Source organism: Giraffa tippelskirchi, chromosome 5 (assembly GCF_054371585.1).
Source record: "Giraffa tippelskirchi isolate mGirTip1 chromosome 5, T2T-mGirTip1v1.2.pri, whole genome shotgun sequence".
NCBI classification, from domain to species: Eukaryota; Metazoa; Chordata; class Mammalia; order Artiodactyla; family Giraffidae; genus Giraffa; species Giraffa tippelskirchi.
The window spans coordinates 28,551,317-28,572,153 of NC_137279.1; the positions used below are offsets into that span (position 1 = coordinate 28,551,317).

The 20,837-nt window shown below is 49.2% G+C and overlaps 1 protein-coding gene across 12 annotated transcripts; it reads right to left on the reverse strand.

The window, feature by feature from the left end:
• Nucleotides 1–142: 142 nt before the first annotated feature.
• Nucleotides 143–19,875, reverse strand: LOC145505669 (cyclin-dependent kinase 11B). Of its 12 annotated transcripts, none has more exons than XM_081488344.1 (21): nt 19,785–19,875; nt 16,893–17,016; nt 16,772–16,818; nt 15,980–16,095; nt 14,717–14,844; nt 13,510–13,648; nt 5,514–5,650; nt 5,012–5,134; nt 4,640–4,735; nt 4,403–4,558; nt 4,151–4,216; nt 3,459–3,514; nt 2,669–2,759; nt 2,047–2,168; nt 1,759–1,864; nt 1,437–1,558; nt 1,252–1,359; nt 1,053–1,169; nt 817–965; nt 538–727; nt 143–454 (listed from the first exon to the last, which is right to left on the reverse strand). In XM_081488344.1, the coding sequence occupies exons 3-21, from the start codon at nt 16,778–16,780 to the stop codon at nt 362–364; spliced, it is 2,124 nt and encodes a 707-aa protein (XP_081344470.1). In that variant the 5' UTR covers nt 16,781–16,818; nt 16,893–17,016; nt 19,785–19,875; the 3' UTR covers nt 143–361. The 12 variants fall into 12 exon arrangements, with proteins under 12 accessions (XP_081344470.1, XP_081344467.1, XP_081344469.1 ...); XM_081488341.1 differs by having other exon boundaries at nt 3,459–3,634; XM_081488343.1 differs by lacking the exon at nt 16,772–16,818 and having other exon boundaries at nt 14,747–14,844.
• Nucleotides 19,876–20,837: the final 962 nt, after the last annotated feature.

Sequence of the window (20,837 nt, forward strand, 5' to 3'; positions counted from 1 at the left end):
ATCTCCACAACTCTGGTACTAGTCCCAGCGGTGACCGCCCGGCATGGCTACCCCTCCACCGTAGCCAAGTGCGTGGGGGTACGAACGCCCATCCTCCCCTCACAGGGCAAGTCCAATTCATATGAAAAAATACAGCCTTTCCTTCCACAACAAGGAAAATGAGATTTAATTCTACAAATTTACAAGCCAAGATAAAAAGAAAACGTGGAAAAACCCACGAGGCCAGCAGTCCAAGACTTGAGGTTGTACCCGTGGCAGCCCTGTGGCACTGGCACCCCGGTCCACAGTCTGGACCCAGACACCGCTTCCAGCGCCTGCGCGGTCGGTGCTCCCCAGGGTGGGGCCAGGTCGGCTGGGAGCCTCAGAACTTGAGGCTGAAGCCTGGGCCCGCGGCTGAGGCCCCCTGGTTTGTGGTGGTGAGGTGGAAGCCCGTCTCCTTCAGGTCATCATCGCCCTGTGGACACAACGGCATGTAGGGCCTGGGCCGGGCCAGCCCTGCCTTGGGGACCCCCATCCCAGCGCCTGCCCACCCCTTACCAGCTGGCTGTAGCCCAGGCCTCCCTCTGGAGGTCGCGGGCTGGTGCCTCGCTTCACCCTCTGCTGTTCGCTCTTGGCCGGCCACGTGGGGAACATGGAGGGGTCAATAGGGAGAGGGGTCTCGCGGAAATACTCGTGCTTGAGGCCGTCTTCTGCGTTGACTCTCCGCCCAGGGAAATATGTCAGAAACCTGGGAGAAAAAGGCGCTAGGTGCCACCAATGGGGCAGCCTGGGGGCAGGGCTGAGATGGGCAGGGGCGGGGTGCAGGGCAGGACGCACTTGTTCATGAGGTCGAATCCCTGGTCTGAGAGCAGAGCCCCGAAGCGCTTGCGGAGGTTGTTATAGGGGTACTCGGTGAAGGTCATCTTCTTGACGGCTGGGAGGTCGTTGTAGCCAGGCCAGATTTTCTCACTGGGGGTTCCCAGGTCCTAGAAGGAGTGTCTCAAGACACTTGGGTCGTGCAGGGAAGGGTGGCCCAGCCTGGGTACCTGCACATGCCCCCACTGGGCACCTACCTTGAACACTTTGTTGATCTGATCAATTTCTGACTTCCCAGGGAACAGCGGCTTCTGAGTCAGCAGCTCCCCAAAGATGCAGCCCACCGACCACATGTCCACGGCCGTGGAGTACTCCTGGCGGTCAGGGAGGGGTCAGGGAGTGCTCAGGGAGCTGAGGGCCGGCGTGCCCTGGGGGCTCCGAAACACCCACACTCACCTTGGCACCCAGCAAAAGCTCGGGGGCTCGGTACCACAGTGTCACGACCACTGGGGTGTAGGCCTTCAGGGGGGACCCGTACTCCCGTGCCAGCCCGAAGTCCCCCACCTGTGAGGGGAGAGGTTGGGCTGCAGATGGCTCGAGGCTGGGAGCTGTCCCGCCCCCAGCCGCCGGGCAGGGCTCACCTTGAGGATGCCCGCGTGGCTCAGCAGCAGGTTGGACGTCTTGAGATCTCGGTGCAGGATCCAGTTGTCGTGCAGGTGCTTCACTCCACGCAGCAGCTGGATCATCAGCGTCTTCACCTCCCCTGTGGCAACGGGCAGCATGGGGCTGGTGCCTGGCTATTCACCGCTGCGGCAGCCACTGGCCATTCCAGCATATGCACACCCAGTGGGATAGGGTCACAGTTCAAGGTCAGCACCACCCCCCTCCCCAACAGCCCGAGGGTGGGACATCCCTCAGGGGATGTGGGTCCAGGGCCACCCCATGGGGTTGACTGGGACCCACCTGGCAGGAAAGGCTGCTTCATGGTCTCCATGAGGCTCTTGAGGTCGTGCTCCACGTAGTTCATGACAATGTAGATCTTGTCCATGTTGCTGCCCACGACGATCTCCTAGGAAACAACAGCAGGTCCAAGGGGTCAGGGCCCCAGCCAGCCCTGCCACCACCAGCGCTCCCAAGAGACGAGAGATCCCAGGGCTGGGCACCAAGTGACACAGCAGGGAGCCCCCAAGTGTGATGGCCACCAGGGGTGCAGCACTGGGGCCCCTGGGGGCAGAGGTGTATGGGCCTCACCCTGACAGTGACGATATTGGGGTGCTGTGCCTTGAGGATGGTGTTGATCTCCCTCAGTGACGTGATCGGGAAGCCCTCCTTCTCCTTCTCCATCTTCAGTCGCTTTAGAGCCACAATTTCATCTGAAAAGAAAGTCACCAGAAGATGGACGCTGAGGAGACCTTCTTCCACCCACATACTCCCATTTATGGCTGTCCCCTGGAATCACAGGACGTGGCCAACTGGCCTCCCTGGGGGCTCAAAGCCTGGACCGCCTCTGTCTCTGAGGCCCTGGTCCCCAGGCACACACCTGCTCAGGCGCTGTCACTCCAGGCCTGGCCTGGTGGACTCCATACTCACAAGCAGCACAGAGCTTCTTGGTCAGGCTGACTTCTGTGGGTGCCAAAAGCCAGTTGCTCAGGTGTGCTTGGGTGTGCACCAGCAAGGTGAGGCCCCGTGAGGGCTGGCACCAGGGGAGGGGTGACCCCTGGGATCAGAAGGAACTATGCCCAATGACTTTGATACTGCAGTGCCAGGGCCCTGTACACAGCCAGGGGCCTGTGGTGCTGGCTGGCACTCTGGGCCACCTGGTCCATGCCCTACACCCCCTTCCCTGTGGGGGACACCCTGGGCTGCGTCCCACCTGTCTTCTTGTCCTTTGCTCTGTACACCACCCCGTAGGTGCCTTCCTCAATCCTGTTCAGACACTGGAACTCCTCCACACTCCGACAGCCCTAGGGGAGGCACCAGCGTGAGGGCATGGCAGCCAGGCTCACAGCCCACAGCAAAGCCTCAACTAGACATCTCCAGAGGCCCAGATGGTGCTCAGGCAGGACCTGGGAGCAATAATCTTCTCAGCCTCTGTTCGCTTCTTCAGTGAGCAGGCGCCCTCTATCCAACAGCCGGTCGTGGGCAGTGGCCCCCCGCCACATCTCTAGCCACTGATCCTAAGATGATGCCAAGACAGCAGGGACCCTCTGTGCTGCACTTTCAGCTGGCGCAGCAGCCCCTCAGGAGCAGTGGCACCCTCAGTGCACCTTGGGCCATTACTCTCTTGGGACCTGCCCCTCCCCCAAGTCCCTCTCTGCAGCACTTTGGTTACTGAATTGCAAGCCTATGTGCACCACTGCCCTCTGACCCCTACAGGGCAACAAGGCAAGAGAGGTCAAGTGCCCATCTGGCCAGGCCGAGGCAGAGCTGACTGTATGCGAGGCGGCTTGACTCTTATGCATGGGGCCCCTTGTGGGCGTCCTGGCTGCAGTTGCAGGAGCTGTCCTCCAGCAAGCCTGTTGGACAAGAGGCCAGACCATGACAGGGGATATGTTGGAGGCTAGGGACCAGGCCTGGCCAGGGACAGACACCCACAGTGAGGGCCCAGCTTCTGCTCTCAGCCACCAGCCCTGTCTATGAGCAGCAAAGGGGAGGTGCCTCACCTGCAGGGCAGGCAGGTACTTGGGCAGTTCCTGCTTGAGCTCGATGGGCGACAGGGCTGGGGAGTCAGGCACAAAGTCCCCTTCGGTGAGGGCGCTGCTCTGGGGGGTACCCTCACCCGCCTCCTCCTCCCCCTCTTCACTCTCTGCAGAATCGTGGTCAAACCGTGACTCTGGAACTTCAGAAGTTAAACCCGATTTCAGAACCAGAGACAGACAAGTATCATAACCCCCACCCCTTCTGGGGGGACTATGAGCACGAGAGCCTCTGGGGGCCAGGACGCACTGTGTCTCACTGCCCTGGACAGAGGGCGCTGTGTCTTGGGGCCACTGGTCAGGCCAGGACCACTGTGAGCTAATGACCAGTTGTCTAAGAAGGCCAGCCCAGAATTGGTGTCCAGTGGCCCAAGGCCTTGGCCTGGCTATTGGTGGAGGCCACAAAGTCCCAGGCCAGCGATTGGTTTGTGGTCAGAGCCCAGCTGGCGTTTTCCAGCTCCCGTTCCAACGTCCAGGCCGAGCAGCCCCCAGAAGGGTGCCCAGGAAACCAGCAGCTGTGTGCCCCTGTGGCTTCTGGGTGGGATGTGCCACAGACAAGGGTTACTTGTGGGTCATGGTCCCACCACAACTCTGACATGGCTCAAGCACCCAGGTCACAGGTGGACAAGGAAGAGGTGAACCACTTGGGGGCTTCTCACCAACCAAGACGTGGTTTTCATTCTCTCGCTCCTCATCTTCACTCATTTCTTCTTCACTCACTTCTTCTGCAAGAGAAACAGGCATCAGCTAAGACCCTCTACAAGAGGTAGCAAAGGGCCCTCACATGATCACTGGGGGTCTCACGTGGTCCCAGTCAGCAAGGCATTTTCAAAATGGATATTTGTTTACTTAGACTTTATTGTTCTGTAACTTCTAAGCTCCTTCACATTAAGCCTCAGGCTCGAGCTCACCAGCTGACTGTCCGGACACATCCTCAGAGTTGCTTCCAGTCTCCTCCTCCTCCTCTTCTTCCTCTTCCTCCTCCTCCTCCTCCGACTCTTCACTGCTGCTCCCCTCTTCCTCCTCCTCCTCCTCTTCCTCCTCCTCAGAACCTGACCCCGACTCCGCTTTAGGAAGAAAACAGGCAGCAGTGAACTTGGGGCCTGCCCTGTGGTGGCTGAGTTGGGCAGGGCCGGGCAAGCAGTCACCTGACGAGGACTCAGCAGAGCTGGTCTTCCTCTCGCTGTCACTGATGTCCTGCAGGTCGGACAGCAGGTCTCTCTCTTCCACTTTCTCTTCTTTCACTTATAAAATAAACCACTGAAGGTGAATGTGAGGCAATGTTTTAAAATAACAACATTAGATGGTGTTTCTCATATAAAAGGACCAGCTCCTCTACAGACACTTGGGAGGAAGACAAGTCTCCAAATGCTCCAGCTCATGAACTTACACAAATAGCCCTTCACACACACAGGTGCTGCAGCACCCCGTGATGTTGTGAAGCATCAGCCAGTCTCTGAGCTCAGGTGTCCTAGCAAATACCACCCCATGCTGCGCCCACAGGCGCTGTGCGGCCTTACCCGGCTTCCGGCTGTCCCCCAGCTCAGGCCTTTCTCGAGGCGGCCGGAGCGGGCTCCGGCTCCAGTGGCTGGCTTTCACCTTGTCGCTGTAGTCCTCTCTCACGGTCCGGTGATGTGCAGACACTGTGCAAGAATAGCACAGGGGCTGGAGCCAGCCCCTTTTTCCTCTAGGCACACACATGCCTACAGCCCGCGAAGGAGTCCAGGAAGCCACCAGAGTACCCAGGTGGGCATTCTAGACTGCTCTCTATTGGTCAAAGGCAGGAGGCAGAACCCGCCTTCTCAAGCCCAGGTCTATCACCCACTGGGCATTAGGCAGGTAGACACCAGACATGGCTATCCAGGGTGCACAGCTCACACTCCAGGACCTGCAGCTCATCTAGCCCTCTCTCCCGACCCAGCCCACCTTGCCCTCCTTCGGCCTTTCCCTACCCTCCCGCCCCGCCCACCTCCCGGCTCCACCCACCTCCCTGGCTCCACCCACCTCCGGGGCCACGCCCACCTTCCCGCCGGGCCTCCCGCTCCTTGCGCCTCTCCTCTGCCCGCCGCTCCCGCTCCTTCTGCTCCCGCTGCTCCTTCTGCTGCTCCCGCATCTTGCGTTCCCGTTCTCGCTTCCTCTCTAACTGCTCGAGGCGGTCCCTGGAACAGGAGCACGCCAAATCTTTTCTCACCCCGAAACCGGAAGCTTTCTTTTTGGCCCTCAGTGCTTTTTGCTCGCATTTATAAACTACCCCTCTGGCAAGCCATTTCAGTATTCTTGCCTTGAGAACCCCATGAACAATATGAAAAGGCAAAAAGATATAACAGTGAAAGATACACGCCCCAGGTCAGTAGGTGCCCAGTATACTAATGGAGAAGAGTGGAGAAATACCTCCAGAAAGAATGAAGTGAAGGAGCCAAAGCAAAAACAACTAGTTGTGGATGTGACTGGTGATGGAGGTACACAGTCCGATGCTGTAAAGAACAATATTGCATAGGAACCTGGAATGTTAGGTCCCTGAATTAAGGTAAATTAGAAGCGGAGAAGGCAATGGCACTCCACTCCAGTACTTTTGCCTGGAAAATCCCATGGACGGAGGAGCCTGGTGGGCTGCAGTCCATGGGGTCGTGGAGAGTCGGACACGACTGAGCGACTTCACTTTCACTTTTTACTTTCATGCATTGGAGAAGGAAATGGCAACCCACTCCAGTGTTCTTGCCTGGAGAATCCCAGGGACAGTGGAGCCTGGTGGGCTGCCGTCCATGAGGTCGCACAGAGTCGGACACGACTGACGCGACTTGGCAGCAGCAGAAGTGGTCAAACAGGAGATGGCAAGGGTGAACATCAACATTTTAGGAATCAGTGAACTAAAACGGACAGGAATGGAAGAATTTAATTCAGATGACCCTTGTATCTACTACTGTGGGCAAGAATCCCTTAGAAGAAATGGATGTCCATTCACCAACTCCCGTAGCTTGCTCAAACTCATGTCCATTGAGTTGGTGATGCCATCCAACCATCTCATCCTCTGTTGTCCCCTTCTCCTGCTGCTTTCAAGCTTTCCCAGCATACAGGTCTTTTCCAACCTGTCGGCTCCTCCCATCAGGTGGCCAAAGGATTGGAACTTCAGCTTCAGCATCAGTCCTTCCAATGAATATTCAGGACTGATTTCCTTTAGGATTGACTGGTTTGCTCTCCTTGCAGTCCAAGGGACTCTCAAGAGTGTTCTCCAACACCACAGTTCAAATGCATCAATTCTTCAGTGCTCAGCTTTCTTTATGATCCAACTCTCACATCCATACATGACTATTGGAAAACCATAGCTTTGACTACATGAACCTTTGTTGGCAAAGTAATGTCTCTGCTTTTTAATATGCTGTCTCGGTTTGTCATAGCTTTTCTTCCAAGGAGCAAGCGTCTTTTAATTTCATGGCTGCAGTCACCATCTGCAGTGATTTTGGAGCCCAAAACAATAAAGTCTGTCATTGTTTCTATTGTTTCCCCATCTATTTGCCACGAAGTGATGGGACTGGATGCCATGATCTTTGTTTTTTGAATGTTGCTTTTTCACTCTCCTCTTTCACTTTCATCAAGAGGTCTTTAGTTCCTTTTCGTTTTCTGCCATAAGGGTGGTGTCATCTGCATATCTGAGGTTATTGATATTTCTCCCAGCAATCTTGATTCTAGCTTGTGCTTCATAAAGCCCAGCATTTCACATGATGTACTCTGCATATAAGTTAAATACAGTACGTGGGTACAACCTCAAAAATGACAGAATGATCTTTGTTCGTCTCCGAGGCAAACCATTCAATATCACAGTAATCCAAGTCTATGCCCCAACCACTAATGCTGAAGAAGCTGAAGTTGAATGGTTCTATGATGACCTACAAGACCTTCCAGAACTAACACCAAAAAAAGATGTAATTTTCATCATAGGGGACTGGAATGCAAAAGTAGAAAGTCAAGAGATACCTGGATTAAGAGGCAAGTTTGGCCTTAGAGTACAAAATAAAGCAGGGCAAAGGGTAACAGTTTTGCCAAGAGAATGCACTGATCATAGCAAACACCCTCTTCCAACACAAGAGACTACTCTACACATGGACATCACCAGATGATCAATACCGATATCAGATTGATTATATTCTTTGTAGCCAGGGATGAAGACGCTCTACACAGTCAGCAAAAACAAGAACAGGAGCTGACTGTAGCTCAGATCATGAACTCCTTATTGCCAAATTCAGACTTAAATGGGAGAAAGTAGGGAAAACCACTAGGCCATTCAGGTATGACCTAAATCAAATCCCTTATGATTGATTATACAGTGGAAGTGACAAATAGATTCAAGGGATTAGATCTGATAGACAGAGTACCTAAAGAACTATGGATGGAGGTTCGTGACATTCTACAGGAGGCAGGGATCAAGACCATTCCCAAGAAAAAGAAATGCAAAAAGGCAAAATGGTTGTCTTAGGAGGCCTTGCAAATAGCTGAGAAAAGAAGAGAAGCGAAAGGCAAAGGAGAAAAGGGAAGATATACCCATCTAAATGCAGAGTTCCAAAGAATAGCAAGGAGAGATAAGAAAGCCTTCCTCAGTGATCAATGCAAAGAAATAGATGAAAACAACAGAATGCGAAAGACTATAGATCTCTTCAAGAAAATTAGAGATACCAAGGGAACATTTCATGCAAAGACGGGCACAATAAAAGAAACAGTATGGACCTAACAGAAGCAGAAGATATTAAGAAAAAGTGGCAATAATACACAGAACTACACAAAAAAGATCTTAATGATAACAACGATGGTGTGATGACTCACCAAAGCCAGATATCCTGGAGTCCAAAGTCAAGTGGGCCTTAGGAAGGATCACTACACACAAAGCTAGTGGAAGTGATGGAATTCCAGTGGAGCTATTTCAAGTCCTAAAAGATGATGCTGTCGAAGTGCTGCACTCAATATGCTAGCAAATTTGGAAAACTCAGCAGTCGCCACAAGACTGGAAAAGGTCAGTTTTCATTCCAATCTCAAAGAAAGGCAATGCTAAAGAATGTTCAAACTACCACACAATTGCACTCATCTCACATGCTAGGAACGTAATGCTCAAAATGCTCCAATAGAGGCTTCAACAGTACATGAACCAAGAGCTTCCGGATGTTCAAGCTGGATTTAGAAAAGGCAGAGGAAGCAGAGATCAAATTGCCAACATCTGTTGGATTATTGAAAAAGCAAGAGAGTTTCAGAAAAACATCTACTACTGCTCTATTGAGTACACCAAAGCCTTTGACTATGTGGATCACAACAAACTGTGGAAAATTCTTCAAGAGATGGGAATACCATACCACCTTACCTGCCTCCTGAGAAATCTGTATGCAGGTCAAGAAGCAACAGTGAGAACCAGACATGGAACAACAGACTGGTTCCAAATTGGGAAAGGAGTATGCCAAGGCTGTATAATGTCACCATACTTATTTAATTTATATGCAGAGTACATCATGTGAAATGCTTGGCTGGATGACGCACAAGCTGGAATCAAGATTGCCAGGAGAAATATCAATAACCTCAGATATGCAGATGACACCACCCTTATAGCAGAAAGCAAAGAAGAATTACAGAGCCTCTTAATGAAAGTGAAAGAGGAGAGTGAAAAAGCTGGCTTAAAACTCAACAGTCAAAGAACTAAGATCGTGGCATCTGGTCCCATCATTTCATGGCAAATAGATGAGGAAAAAGTGGAAACAGTGAGACTTTATTTTTGGGGGCTCCAAAATCACTGCAGATGGTGACTGCAGCCATGAAATTAAAAGACGCTTGCTCCTTGGAAGAAAAGCTATGACCAACCTAGACAGCATATTAAAAAGCAGAGACATTACTTTGGTGACAAAGGTTCATCTAGTCAAAGCTATGGTTTTCCAACAGTCATGTATGGATGTGAGAGTTGGACCATAAAGAAAGCTGAGCACTGAAGAACTGATGCATTTGAATTCTGGTATTGGAGAAGACTCTTGAGAGTCCCTTAGACTGCAAGGAGATCAAACCAATCAATCCTAAAGGAAATCAGTCCTGAATATTCATTGGAAGGACTGATGCTGAAGCTGAAACTCCAATACTTTGGACACCTGATGCAAAGAACTGACTCTTTGGAAAAAAGACCCTGATGCTGGGAAAGACTGAAGGCAGCAGAAGGGGACGACAGAGGATGAGATGGTTGGATGGCATCACCGACTCAATGGACATGAGTTTGAGCAAGCTCCAGGAGTTGGTGATGAACAGGGAAGCCTGGCGTTTTGCAATCCATGGGGTGCAGAGTCCAACACAACTGAGTGACTGAACTGAATGAACTGGGTTTTTCAGCCCTCAAAGGGCTTTTAAAAAGCAGTACTCAAGTCCTGTTAACCCCATCCCTAACGACGGGCAGAGAGGGAAGTTCTGGTCCAAGGAGGTAACTGGGGCTGAAACCCCACTTGGTCCAGAACATTCTGCTCAGCTGATGCTCTGAGACGCACCAAGGCTTTGCCCAGGTGCGCACAATTTTAATCCACTTCTACCAGGAGGCAAGTCTTCCTGGGCCTTCCATCTAAGGAAAGGAGGGGAGCCATAGCCCCACACAGGGATCTGGTTTAAGTGCTTACAGCCAAAACACTTCACTCTAAGCAAAATGGCAGCCGCAGCCTTAGGTTCTGATACACTGCCTCTATTCTCATTTAGTTCAAAACATTTTCAGGGAGTTCCCTGGCGGTCTGGTGATTAGGACTGGGCACTTTCACCGGTGGGGCCTGGGTTTGATCCCTGATCAGGGAACTAAGATCCCACAAGTTGTGCGTATTTTTCGGCCCCCAAAAATAAAATGTCAAATATTTTATATTTTTCCTCATCATTTCTTGTGCAGGCCATAGGTTTTTCAGAAATGGGTTGTTGGATTTCAAACATCTGAGGATCCTCCGCCTGGTCCTTTCTTTCTGTTGCTAACTTTAATTGCTCTCTTCTGTGGTAAGACGGCATACTTTGTTCGGCCTCAATTCTTTTGAGACTCCTCACACAGCTTGGAGTTTTGTGGAAACACATCCTAGAAGCTTTCAGACGATGTGTGTCCTGCAGCTGCACTGCTGTGCCCACCTGTCATGACGTTTGGCTGGTAGCATCTTCCAAATTGTCTACATCCTTGCTGATTTTCTCCAGCTTTACTACTGATGACTGGCATGTGACCCCGATGCTTCCACCCAGAGTCAATGGACTAGTACTCCCTTCAGTTGTGTCAGTCTGGGGTCCAACACCAGGTGCCAAAACATTTATCCTGGTCGCATCTTCCTGCTCTGCATTTATGTCATGAGGGTCTCTACCTTCAGTGTCTCTCATAACATCCATTTTGTCTGACGTCAGTGTAGCCACTCAGGCCCTTTTACCGTTGTCGTGTGCATGGGCCATCCTTTCCCATCATTTCATTTTCTGGCTGCCACATGGGGTGTGGGATCCTAGTTCCACGACCAGGGATCGAACCTGCACCCCTTGCATTAGAAGCATGGAATCCTACCCACTGGACCTCCAGCAAAGTCCTCCTCCTTAACTTTCAACCTACTTTTGTCTCCCAACTCTAAGATGTCCCTCTGACACAGCACACAGCTGGATCTTGCTTTTCTGTCTGATCTTGCTTTTCTGTCTGACAGGCTCTCCCATGTTTGGTGCAGAGACCATCTCACACTGAATGTAACTATGGCTACAGCTGGTGCTGCCCCCATACCCCCACGTTATCTTGTTTTTTGGTTTCTCTGTTTCCCCCAGTTGGGATGGGTTCATTTTTGGCTGCACTGTGAGGTGTGCAGGATCTTAATTTCCCAACCAGGGATCAAAACCAGGCCCTCTGCAGCAGAAGAGGGAGTCCTAATCACTGGACTACCAGGCAGTTACCCGTTTGGGGTTTAAATGAGGATTTCTAGCAAACCATTTTAATCCCTCTATTTACTATTTTTTAGAAGTTGCTCTAGAGATCGCAGTGTGCATTTTATGAGATTAAGCTCCAGGAAATGCAGATCTGTTCACATATAGCCCCCACTCCTGTTTCCTCCTACAGTTTATACACATTATGGCTACTTGACCACACAGTGTTTTCATCATTTGTTTTATGCAATTCTGTGTCTCTTGTAGTAATTCTGACAAGATGGGAGAAGCAGCATGTTTACAGGGGCTTTCGTCCTAACCTGCCACACCCAGGGCTGGCCTTTTCTTCTGGTGTCATTTCTGCTCAGCTTGAAGGTTGTCCTTGACCATTTCCCAGAAGGTCCACATTGCTGGCAGAGAGCCTCTGCTCACCTGCCCCTCACTTGTGAGGCAGGCTGTGATGGACACAGAATTCTGGGCTACCAGCATTCCTGCCCTTCCCCAATTTCTCACTGGTTTTCCCGGTGCAACTGTTACTTTGTCCTTATCCTATTCGGGGTTCACTGAACTTTTCTGATATGCAGATAAATATTTTTCATCAAACTTGGGACATTTTCAGCTGTTCCCCCTTCCTTCCAGGACTACCACTGTGCACATGCTGGTCCCGTAGATGCTGTCCCTCGGTTCTTGAGGCTCTCTCAGCTTTTCTTCCACCTTTTCCTCCCTGTCATTAGAAGGCACGATGTCCATCTTCAAGTTCCATGCTTCCAGGTCTTCCCCAAGTCTGGAACACACTGTTTCTATGATGTTTTTCTTCCTTAGAAAGGGTTAAACCTTATTTTTTGGTCTCAGAGCTCTCTGTTGAACACTGGACATTTTAGACAATGTCCTGCAGCAACCATGACTTCCAACCTTTCCTCCTAGTTGCTGCCATTCAGTGACTGTGAGCTAACCCTGTGAGCTCATGTCTCCTTGTACAGTGTGGCCACTGCTGTACTGTTCCATGTGCTTCTCTTTATTTTCAAGCATGGCTTCCTTGGGGTCACTACTGTGTCTGCATAGCTGTGTGCCCACACCACAATGGACAGAGCACGGGGCCTGCAAACATAGACCCTTCTCACACCTGCCTTCCCTGCCCTTTATGGGGCTCCAGCTGCTGGGAACGTCCACACCTTCCACCCTGCTACTCCCCTCCTGTAGAGCAGCCCAGCTCCCAAGCTCTCCCTGGAAATGACCACAGGACACAGAGGTAGCCTAGGGGTCACGCCTAGGCCATGGAGGACAGACCTGGGTTAACAGACGCTCCTCTGGGACTCTGAGCCCACGGAGAGGCCCCTGGAGACAAAAGCACCAGAGGCTGGTGTCCTAGCTCCTGCCCATTTCAGGGCCTTTGGGGTTTGTCTTTTTTGTTTGTTTGTTTGGAAGAAGCTGAGTCTATTTCTGTTGTTAACCTCCTGAGAACCCTAAGCAATACACTTTGTCAGTCAGTCTCCTTGGATAAGGTCCCTAGAACAGAGCAGGCACCTGGCACACACCCACCAACCAAGCAGGCGGTGAATCACTCATACCGAAGCCCCTCCTCGCTGACTGTGCTGCAGGTGTACACGCAGGTATATATGCAGGGACAGGTCGCCTCCAGGACGGCTCCACTGGGATGGGACAGCGGCCTAGCCCGCCTCACCCCAGGCTCGTCCCTTACAACCCCCACACGGACGTCGTCTCAGGGTGTGGACAGCCCCCCACCTCCTATTGGCTGCCACCCCACCCCACTCTCCTTCCCCCGCTGCTGCAGAACTGGCCCAAACCTTCACTCCTCACCTCTCAGCTCTTCCTAGACCCCTAGCTCCCTCTAACAGTATCCCTCCCTGAGGGACCACCTCAGAAGCTGAGTCGGGGACTCTGCCTTGAGTCAGGACCACACTCTCTCACCCGCTCAGCCGGGCTCCTGGGTGCCTGAGCAGCCTCCACCTGGAGGAAGCCAGTGCACAGGTTTTTGTTCCCCTCATCAACTTCTGTCACCTCACACATACAGTCCCATGTGCAGGGAACCCTCGCTTCTTCCGGGACAAGCCTCTGGGCCACTTCCTGCCCGGTTCCCGTCCGTGTGTGACCTGCCTGCCTACATCTCTGCTGTCATCAGCGCACCTACCTCTCTCTGCGAGAGTGCTCCCGGGCCAGCTCCCTCCGCTTCTGCCGCTCCCACTCCCTCCGAGCCTTGTCCTGCTCCTCCCGATGCCGCTTCCGGCGCTCGTGCTCCCGCTCCTTCTCTTTTACTCTGGCATGCTTCCCTATGGGCAAACAGCATGTGTCGTGAGAGGAGACTTAACCTCCAAAACTCAACAATACCCAGTGAAAAAAAGAAAAAATATCTAATCAGTGACTTGGAGAGGGACTTCCTTGGTGGTGCAGTGGTTAAGAATCTGGCTGCCAATGCAGGGGACAAGGGTTTGATCCCCAGTCCAGGAAGATCCCACGTGCTGTGGAGCAAATTAAGCCCATGTGCCTCAACTACTTGAAGCCTGTGTGCCCTAGAGCCCGTGCTCTGCAACAAGAGAAGCCACTGCAATGAGAAACCTGCACTGCAACAAAAAGTAGCCCCTGCATGCTGCAACTAGAGAAAGCCTCAGTAGCAATGAAGACCCAGTGCAGCCAAAAATAATTAAAAAAAAAAAAAGAAGATGACTTGGAGAAACAACCATGACTTTTGTTTAAAAAAAAAAAAAAGAAGACATAAAACTCTACACAGTAAGCCTGAAGTTAAAAAAAAAACCAAAAATAATGTGATCATCACTGAACAGAATTGTGGTCTCTATCTTCTCTTCTTAATTTTCTGTAATAAATAAACTGTGATTAGGCTACATTCGTCTCATGATTTTAAAAAAGTCATTGTTTGTAAAGACCACAGGACAAAGCTTAACTCCTTTTAGTTTCTGCATCACATTATAAACTTCATTAGCCAACTGGGTTTAACAAGATTTACATCAGGCCCAGGTTCAGTTTCCCAGCACCCCTAAGAAGCTCTCGATATTGGTGTGACAGCAAACCCACTACTTGGACTTTATCAAGCATCTGTTTCTCAAAAGCAATTGAGCACTGAAGAGTGGCCTTCCCATGCTGAATTAAGACAACGATTTTATAGACAGACCAGCTTCCCTAGGAAGGGAAGTGTGTTTTCCCTGGGAAAACACACCAGAAGGAAAATGAAGTATCTACTCAGAATGATCTATAATAAATTTACACTTTTAGCTAAAATTTTATTCTCTTTTCTCAGCTGTGCTCTGAAGAACGTAGCAGATCATGAAGCAGGAAGGAGACCGTATCCGAACACAACACAAAATGAAACAAATGCTCTGTACCCCCTTCTGCTGAGTGACTGCGATGCCTACGTTTCTCTTTTCTCTTTTCGTCTTTCCTGTGATGTGCTTTTTCCTTCCGAGACATCTGCTGGGGTGGTTTGATAGCCAAAGAATCATCTTCCTCTCCTCTGCAATGAGACACCATGGCATTATGTCACCTGAGAGGGATGTAGGGAGCACCAGGGCATCAGGGAGTCTCCCAACCCAGGGAAAGGAAGGGTTCAGAACATCAGCTCAAAGACTATGCTCATTATGACACTCAGGCTTCCCAGGTGGCTTAGCTGTAAAGAACGCACCTGCCAATGCAGGAGACGTGTGTTCCATCCCTGGGTAGGGAAGATCCCCTGGAGAAGGAAATGGCAACCCACTCCAGTATTCTTGCCTGGGAAATCCCAAGGACAGAGGAGCCTGGTGGGTTACAGTCCATTGGGGTCGCAAAAGAGCCAGACACGACTTAGTGACTTTAATAACAATGATTATGAAACTTAAGCACAAACTGTATATTAAACACAGATTCAGATGGAAAATACAATGGAAATCAACAATGCTCAAAATCAACAAAAATGCTCTCTGAGGAAACTCTAGGGTGTGACAGACATGCAGTGTTAATTATCTTGATCGTGTATAACAACTTATCGAACTGCATACATTAAATCTGTGCAGTCTCTCACTTACAAAAGCTGTTAAAAAAGAAGATCCCACAATTTTAGTCAAACTTAATGATCTCAAAAGGTCATTTCATATTCTCAACCGAGTATAAAACCAGAACCTTGGGAGAATGCACAGTCTATACCTTTTTACCTTTATCCTGGTTATAGTGTTTTTGACTGTTTGATGATGGACACGAAGGAAAAAAAAAGTGAGGAGAAGTCAGGGCACAGGAAGAAATGCCAGAGGTACAGCTTTGGCAGGACTGTCTCTATTTCTGTTTCTCCTAAGCCTCGCTCAAGTATCTTTCAGCAGCAACTCTGGTTTATTTGTAGATAATTTTAGACAGTACTTATAGAAATCATCACAAACACACAATTCCTTAAATGTACTATGTGAGTTGTGCTGACTTCACTGAAGAGCAATCACAAAGAAAGGAACACATACTCACACTTCTAAGCAGAGCGGGGAACTGGTACCTGACACCACACAAGGCTCATTTCTATGGAGGTCGTGATTACAAAATCACACTGAGAAGGGCCAGCCAGAGTCACACACAGCCAGATGTGAGCGCACCTGCAGCCTGTCGGCTCCTCAGGGCCGCATCCCGCTCACCTGTCTTCCATGGAGTCCTCTCTCCTGTATGGCGAGTTCCTTATTGTTATCTCCATGCGGTGGTCCCTCAGCTCCCCCTCCTCAAGGGAATCCCGCTTGGAATCCCGGTCATCAGACTAAGAAGCAAGGAGAGAGAGTACTTTTCCTTACAGATAAGCCTATTTTTAATAGGACGCAAACCTTGCCAACATCCCCAAACCAACTTTCATACACACTTTTTCATATGACCAATGTGATAAAATCTAAAAAACTTTCATTCAAATCCCATGACATCAGAATTACAAATAACTCTGTAAATCAGAACCTGAGAAATTAAAACCAGCATATACGTAAAGGGACATTAGACTCTATGCCAAGTATGTTAGTTGTTTATATGAGCCAAAACTGAGCCTTAAAGCATACTTCATACACCAAATAATTTGCAACATCTTACAATTTGCAATATGTAAGAAAAGTCTGTTGCTAATCTTAAAGAAGAGGTATTTCTTTCAATGCCCCTCATTAAATTACTCGTTTTCCTATGTTATTAGGCAAACCAAGAAAGGTGTAAAACATTAATTTCAAGGCAACTTCCTACTACAGTAAAAATATTTGGAAATGGTATCATGAATATAATGATGAAATGAGAAAAATTAGTTCAACTGCACTAATGATTTTAGGTTCAAAATACTTTGCTTTCCATGTAGCTGTGGTCATCTATATGCAGCTTTTTAGTAAGTTATCAATCTGTCTTCAAAGTAAACTGAGCATCTGAATGTTTTTGTTAACTTTTAGAATAGATTTTGGGCTCACCTGAGACATTTGGAAGTACAAAAGAACTTCACCGAAGAAGCGTTGTTCTAATGGAAAAATGAGGGCAAAGAAATTAAATCTCCTTTAAAATAAAAACACTTACTTAAAAAACATGGCTTACGTTTTTTAAGCGTTTTATCTCTGCTTTCTCCTCTTGTTCCTTCCGTCGTTTCTTTTCCTGAAGAATTTCATCTAAAGTTTTCACTTTCCAAGAGTCCTTTTCATCACCCATTTGAGTTAAAACACTGCAAAAAGACAAGAATTCAAACTGCATCAGGACACAGCAAGCTATGGTTTGATGCTACGCTGTTCCTGAACACTTTTGCCTCACCACTTTTGAGCGCTTCAGTAGAAATCTTTGTTAAGAGGGATGGGCTATGCCAGAAATAAACCCACACAGCTATGGTCAATTATTAAACTTCGACAAAGGAGGCAAGAATATACCATGGAGAAAAGACAATCTCTTCAGCAAGTGGTGCTGGGAAAGTAAGACAGCTGAATATAAATCAATGAAATTCAAACACACCCTCACACCATACACAAAAATAAACTCAAAATGGCTTAAGACTTAAACATAAGACATGACACCCTAAAACTCCTGGAAGATGTCATAGGCAAAACAATATCTGACATAAATCGTACCAATGTTTCCTTAGTAAGTCTCCAAGGCAATAGAAATAAAAGCAAAACTAAACAAATGGGACCTAATTAAACTTACAAGCTTTTGCACAGCAAAGAAAATGACGAACAAAACAAAAAGACAACCTATGGGCTGGGAGAAAATATCTGCAAACAATGTGACTGACAAGGGTTTAACTTTCAAAATATACAAACAGCTCACACAACTCAATAACAAAAACCAAAAAACTCAACCGAAAAATGGACTGAAGACCTGAAGAGACATTTCTCCAAAGAAGAAATACAAATGACCAATAGGCATGTGCAGAGATGCTCAACATCACTAATTATCAGAGAAATGTAAATCAAAAATATAATGAGGTATCACCTCTCACTGGTCAGGATGGCCATCATTACTGGTTCATTTACTTTGAAAATTGTTAACAGCAAAGAGTCGACTCATTGGAAAAGACTGATGCTGGCCAAGATTGAAGTCAGGAGGAGAAGGGGATGACAGGGGATGAGATGGTTGGATGGCATCACCGACTCAATGGACATGAGTTTGAGCAAGCTCCGGGAGATTGTGAAGGACAGGGAAGTCTGGTGTGTCTGTCCATAGGTCGCAAAGAGTCAGACATGACTGAGTGACTGAACAACAACAAATAACAAATGCTGGAGAGGGTGTGGAGAAAAGGGAACCCTCCTACACTGGTGGTGGGAATGTAAATTTGTGCAGCCACTATGGAGAACAGTATGGAAGCTCCTCAGAAAACTAAAAACAGAGCTACCCTATGACCCAGCAATCCCACTCCTGAGCATATATCCAGACACAACTATAATTAAGAAAGTTACACACACACCTTCTATGTTCATAGCAGCACTATTCACAATAGCCAAGACATGGAAACAATCTAAATGTGTACTGACAAATGACTGGATAAAGAAGATGTGGTATGCTGCTGCTGCTGCTAAGTCGCTTCAGTCATGTCCGACTCTGTGCGACCCCACAGACGGCAGCCCACCAGGCTCCACTGTCCCTGGGACTCTCCAGGCAAGAATACTGGAGTGGGTTGCCATTTCCTTCTCCAGTGCATGAAAGGGAAAAATGAAAGTGAAGTCGCTCAGTCGTGTCCGACTCTTAGCGACCCCATGGGCTGCAGCCTACCAGGCTCCTCCGTCCATGGGATTTTCCAGGCAAGAGTACTGGAGTGGGGTGCCATTGCCTTCTCCAAGATGTGGTATATATACCTATATATGCCTTACACACACACACACACACACACTGGAATACCACTTAGCCATAAAAAAAAATATGAAATGCCATTTACAGCAACATAGATGGACCTAGAGATTATCATACTAACTGAAGTCAGAAAGAGAAAGACAAATACTTTATGATATCATTTATATGTGGACTCGAACATATTACACGTGAATTTATCTATAAAACAGAAACAGACTCACAGACATATATAGCAGACTGGGGGTTGGTTACCAAGGGGGAAGGGATGGAAATGAGATGGAGTGGGACTTTGGGATTAGCAGATGCAAACTAGCATATATACGATGGATAAACAGCCAAATCCAACTGTACAGCAGAGGGAACTATTTTCAATTTCTTGTGATAAATCATAATGGAAAAGAATATTAAAAACATGTGTGTATGTACACATATATATATATATATATATATATATATAACCGAATCACTCTGCTGTACAGCAGAAACATTCACAACATTTACAACACCGTAAATCAACTATACTCTGATTTTTAACAATTGAAAATACAGGGGAGAAAAAAGGTTTCAAAAAAAGAGTGATAGGTTGCGGAAAGCGACTGCTTGTATTCCAACCTCTTTTCTGTCATTCCTGTACAGTCTAGGGCAAGTTACTTCACCTCAGTTTACCATTCTGTAAGCGGTAAGAAAACCACCTGTATGACGGTATCACAGAGGATTAAGTGAGATCTCCCAGGTAAAGCTCGTAGTTATGTACCTGGCACTCACCAAGCACTGTTCTCGCCGTCAGAAGGATTTATTTGAAAGACCACCTGGGCCACTGGTCCATTTGACGGAGGCAGCCCCATCACAAGATTAGGGGAGGTCTGGAGTGAAGGACTCGAAGGGCGCGCTCGCAAACCAGGCAGCGGTTCCCGGTTTTGGAGTTTCAGTCGTGCTAACGACTGAAAGGGGTTCGGCCGGGCTGGAGTTAGCTCCAGGAATGCCTGGGCCCGCCGCCTCCACGACTCCGAGTTCCGCGCAGGACAAGATGGGCCGGGAAGGCGAGGCGTGTAGCCCACCCCGGTCCACGCGCCCAAGGCCCGACGGGACCGGAGAGATCGAGTTAGCTGGTCGCGCCGTGGCCCCTGCCCGGCCCTCCCCACCTCCACTTACCCCTGCGCCGCCGCCGCCGCCGCCGCCGGTCCCGGAGCCTGAGAAGAAACAGCGCCCGGCGCGCGACAGGAATGTCGTCACTTCCTGCGTCGGCGCCGGGCTGATGACGAGCTAAGACGCGTCCCCGCCGCCGACTCCCGACCTGAACAGAGTGCCGGGAGCGCGCTGCGCGTCACTTCCGGCCGTGGCGCAGGCTAGTGACAACTCTAGGGGCGGAGGCTCGGAGCCGGCAGGCGTCTGGGCCTGCCTAGTTGGGTGGTGGTGACTGAGTCGTTTCTCCCCGCTCCCGTGACCCCGGGGCAAGACCCTGAATCTTCCTAAAAGGAGATGAATCTTGCTTACGGAGCGGGGCGGGGAGAGCGGTTACCGCAGGATTTTAAGCTGTGCGAAGACCAGGGATGACTCAAAGTTAGTGCTTACTCAGGCTCGCCTGCGAAGGTTTTTAAAGACGTTGAATCCCGAGGTTCGGCCTCAAACCTACTGAGGTTCAAGCAAATTATTCTTCGAACCTTTGTGGTCACAGAAAAATGGTAATGCGACATCGTGAATCTCAGGAAGAGAACGGTAAACAAGTATCATTCACTTGCAGTGTGTGCGCTCAGTCGTGTCTGACTCTGTGCGACCCCATGGACTGTAGCGCCTCACCAGGCTCCTCTGTTCATGGAATTTCCCAGGCAAGAATACTAGAGTGAGTTGCCACTTCCTCCTTCAAGGGCTCTTCCCAACCCAGTGATTAAACCTTCCTCTCTTGCATCTGCTTTGGGAAGCGAATTCTTTACCACTTAACACCACCTCCAGTTTACTACCTGGCCAGAAATGGAAAATGTAGAAAAATCTGACAAGAAATTAGGACCCAAAGAGGGTGTGTGGAAGTGAAATTCTTTCTCTTCCTGGAAAGAAATGTTTTTTTCTGTGCCCAAGCTCTTGTTTTGCTTCCTGAGTTTCTGGTGACAGGAAAAACCTTCAAAAAACAGATGAAGGCAGTAAGAACCCACCCATGTTCATTTCAGTAGCCCAAACACTTGAAACTTACACAAAGGAGAAAACAAAATA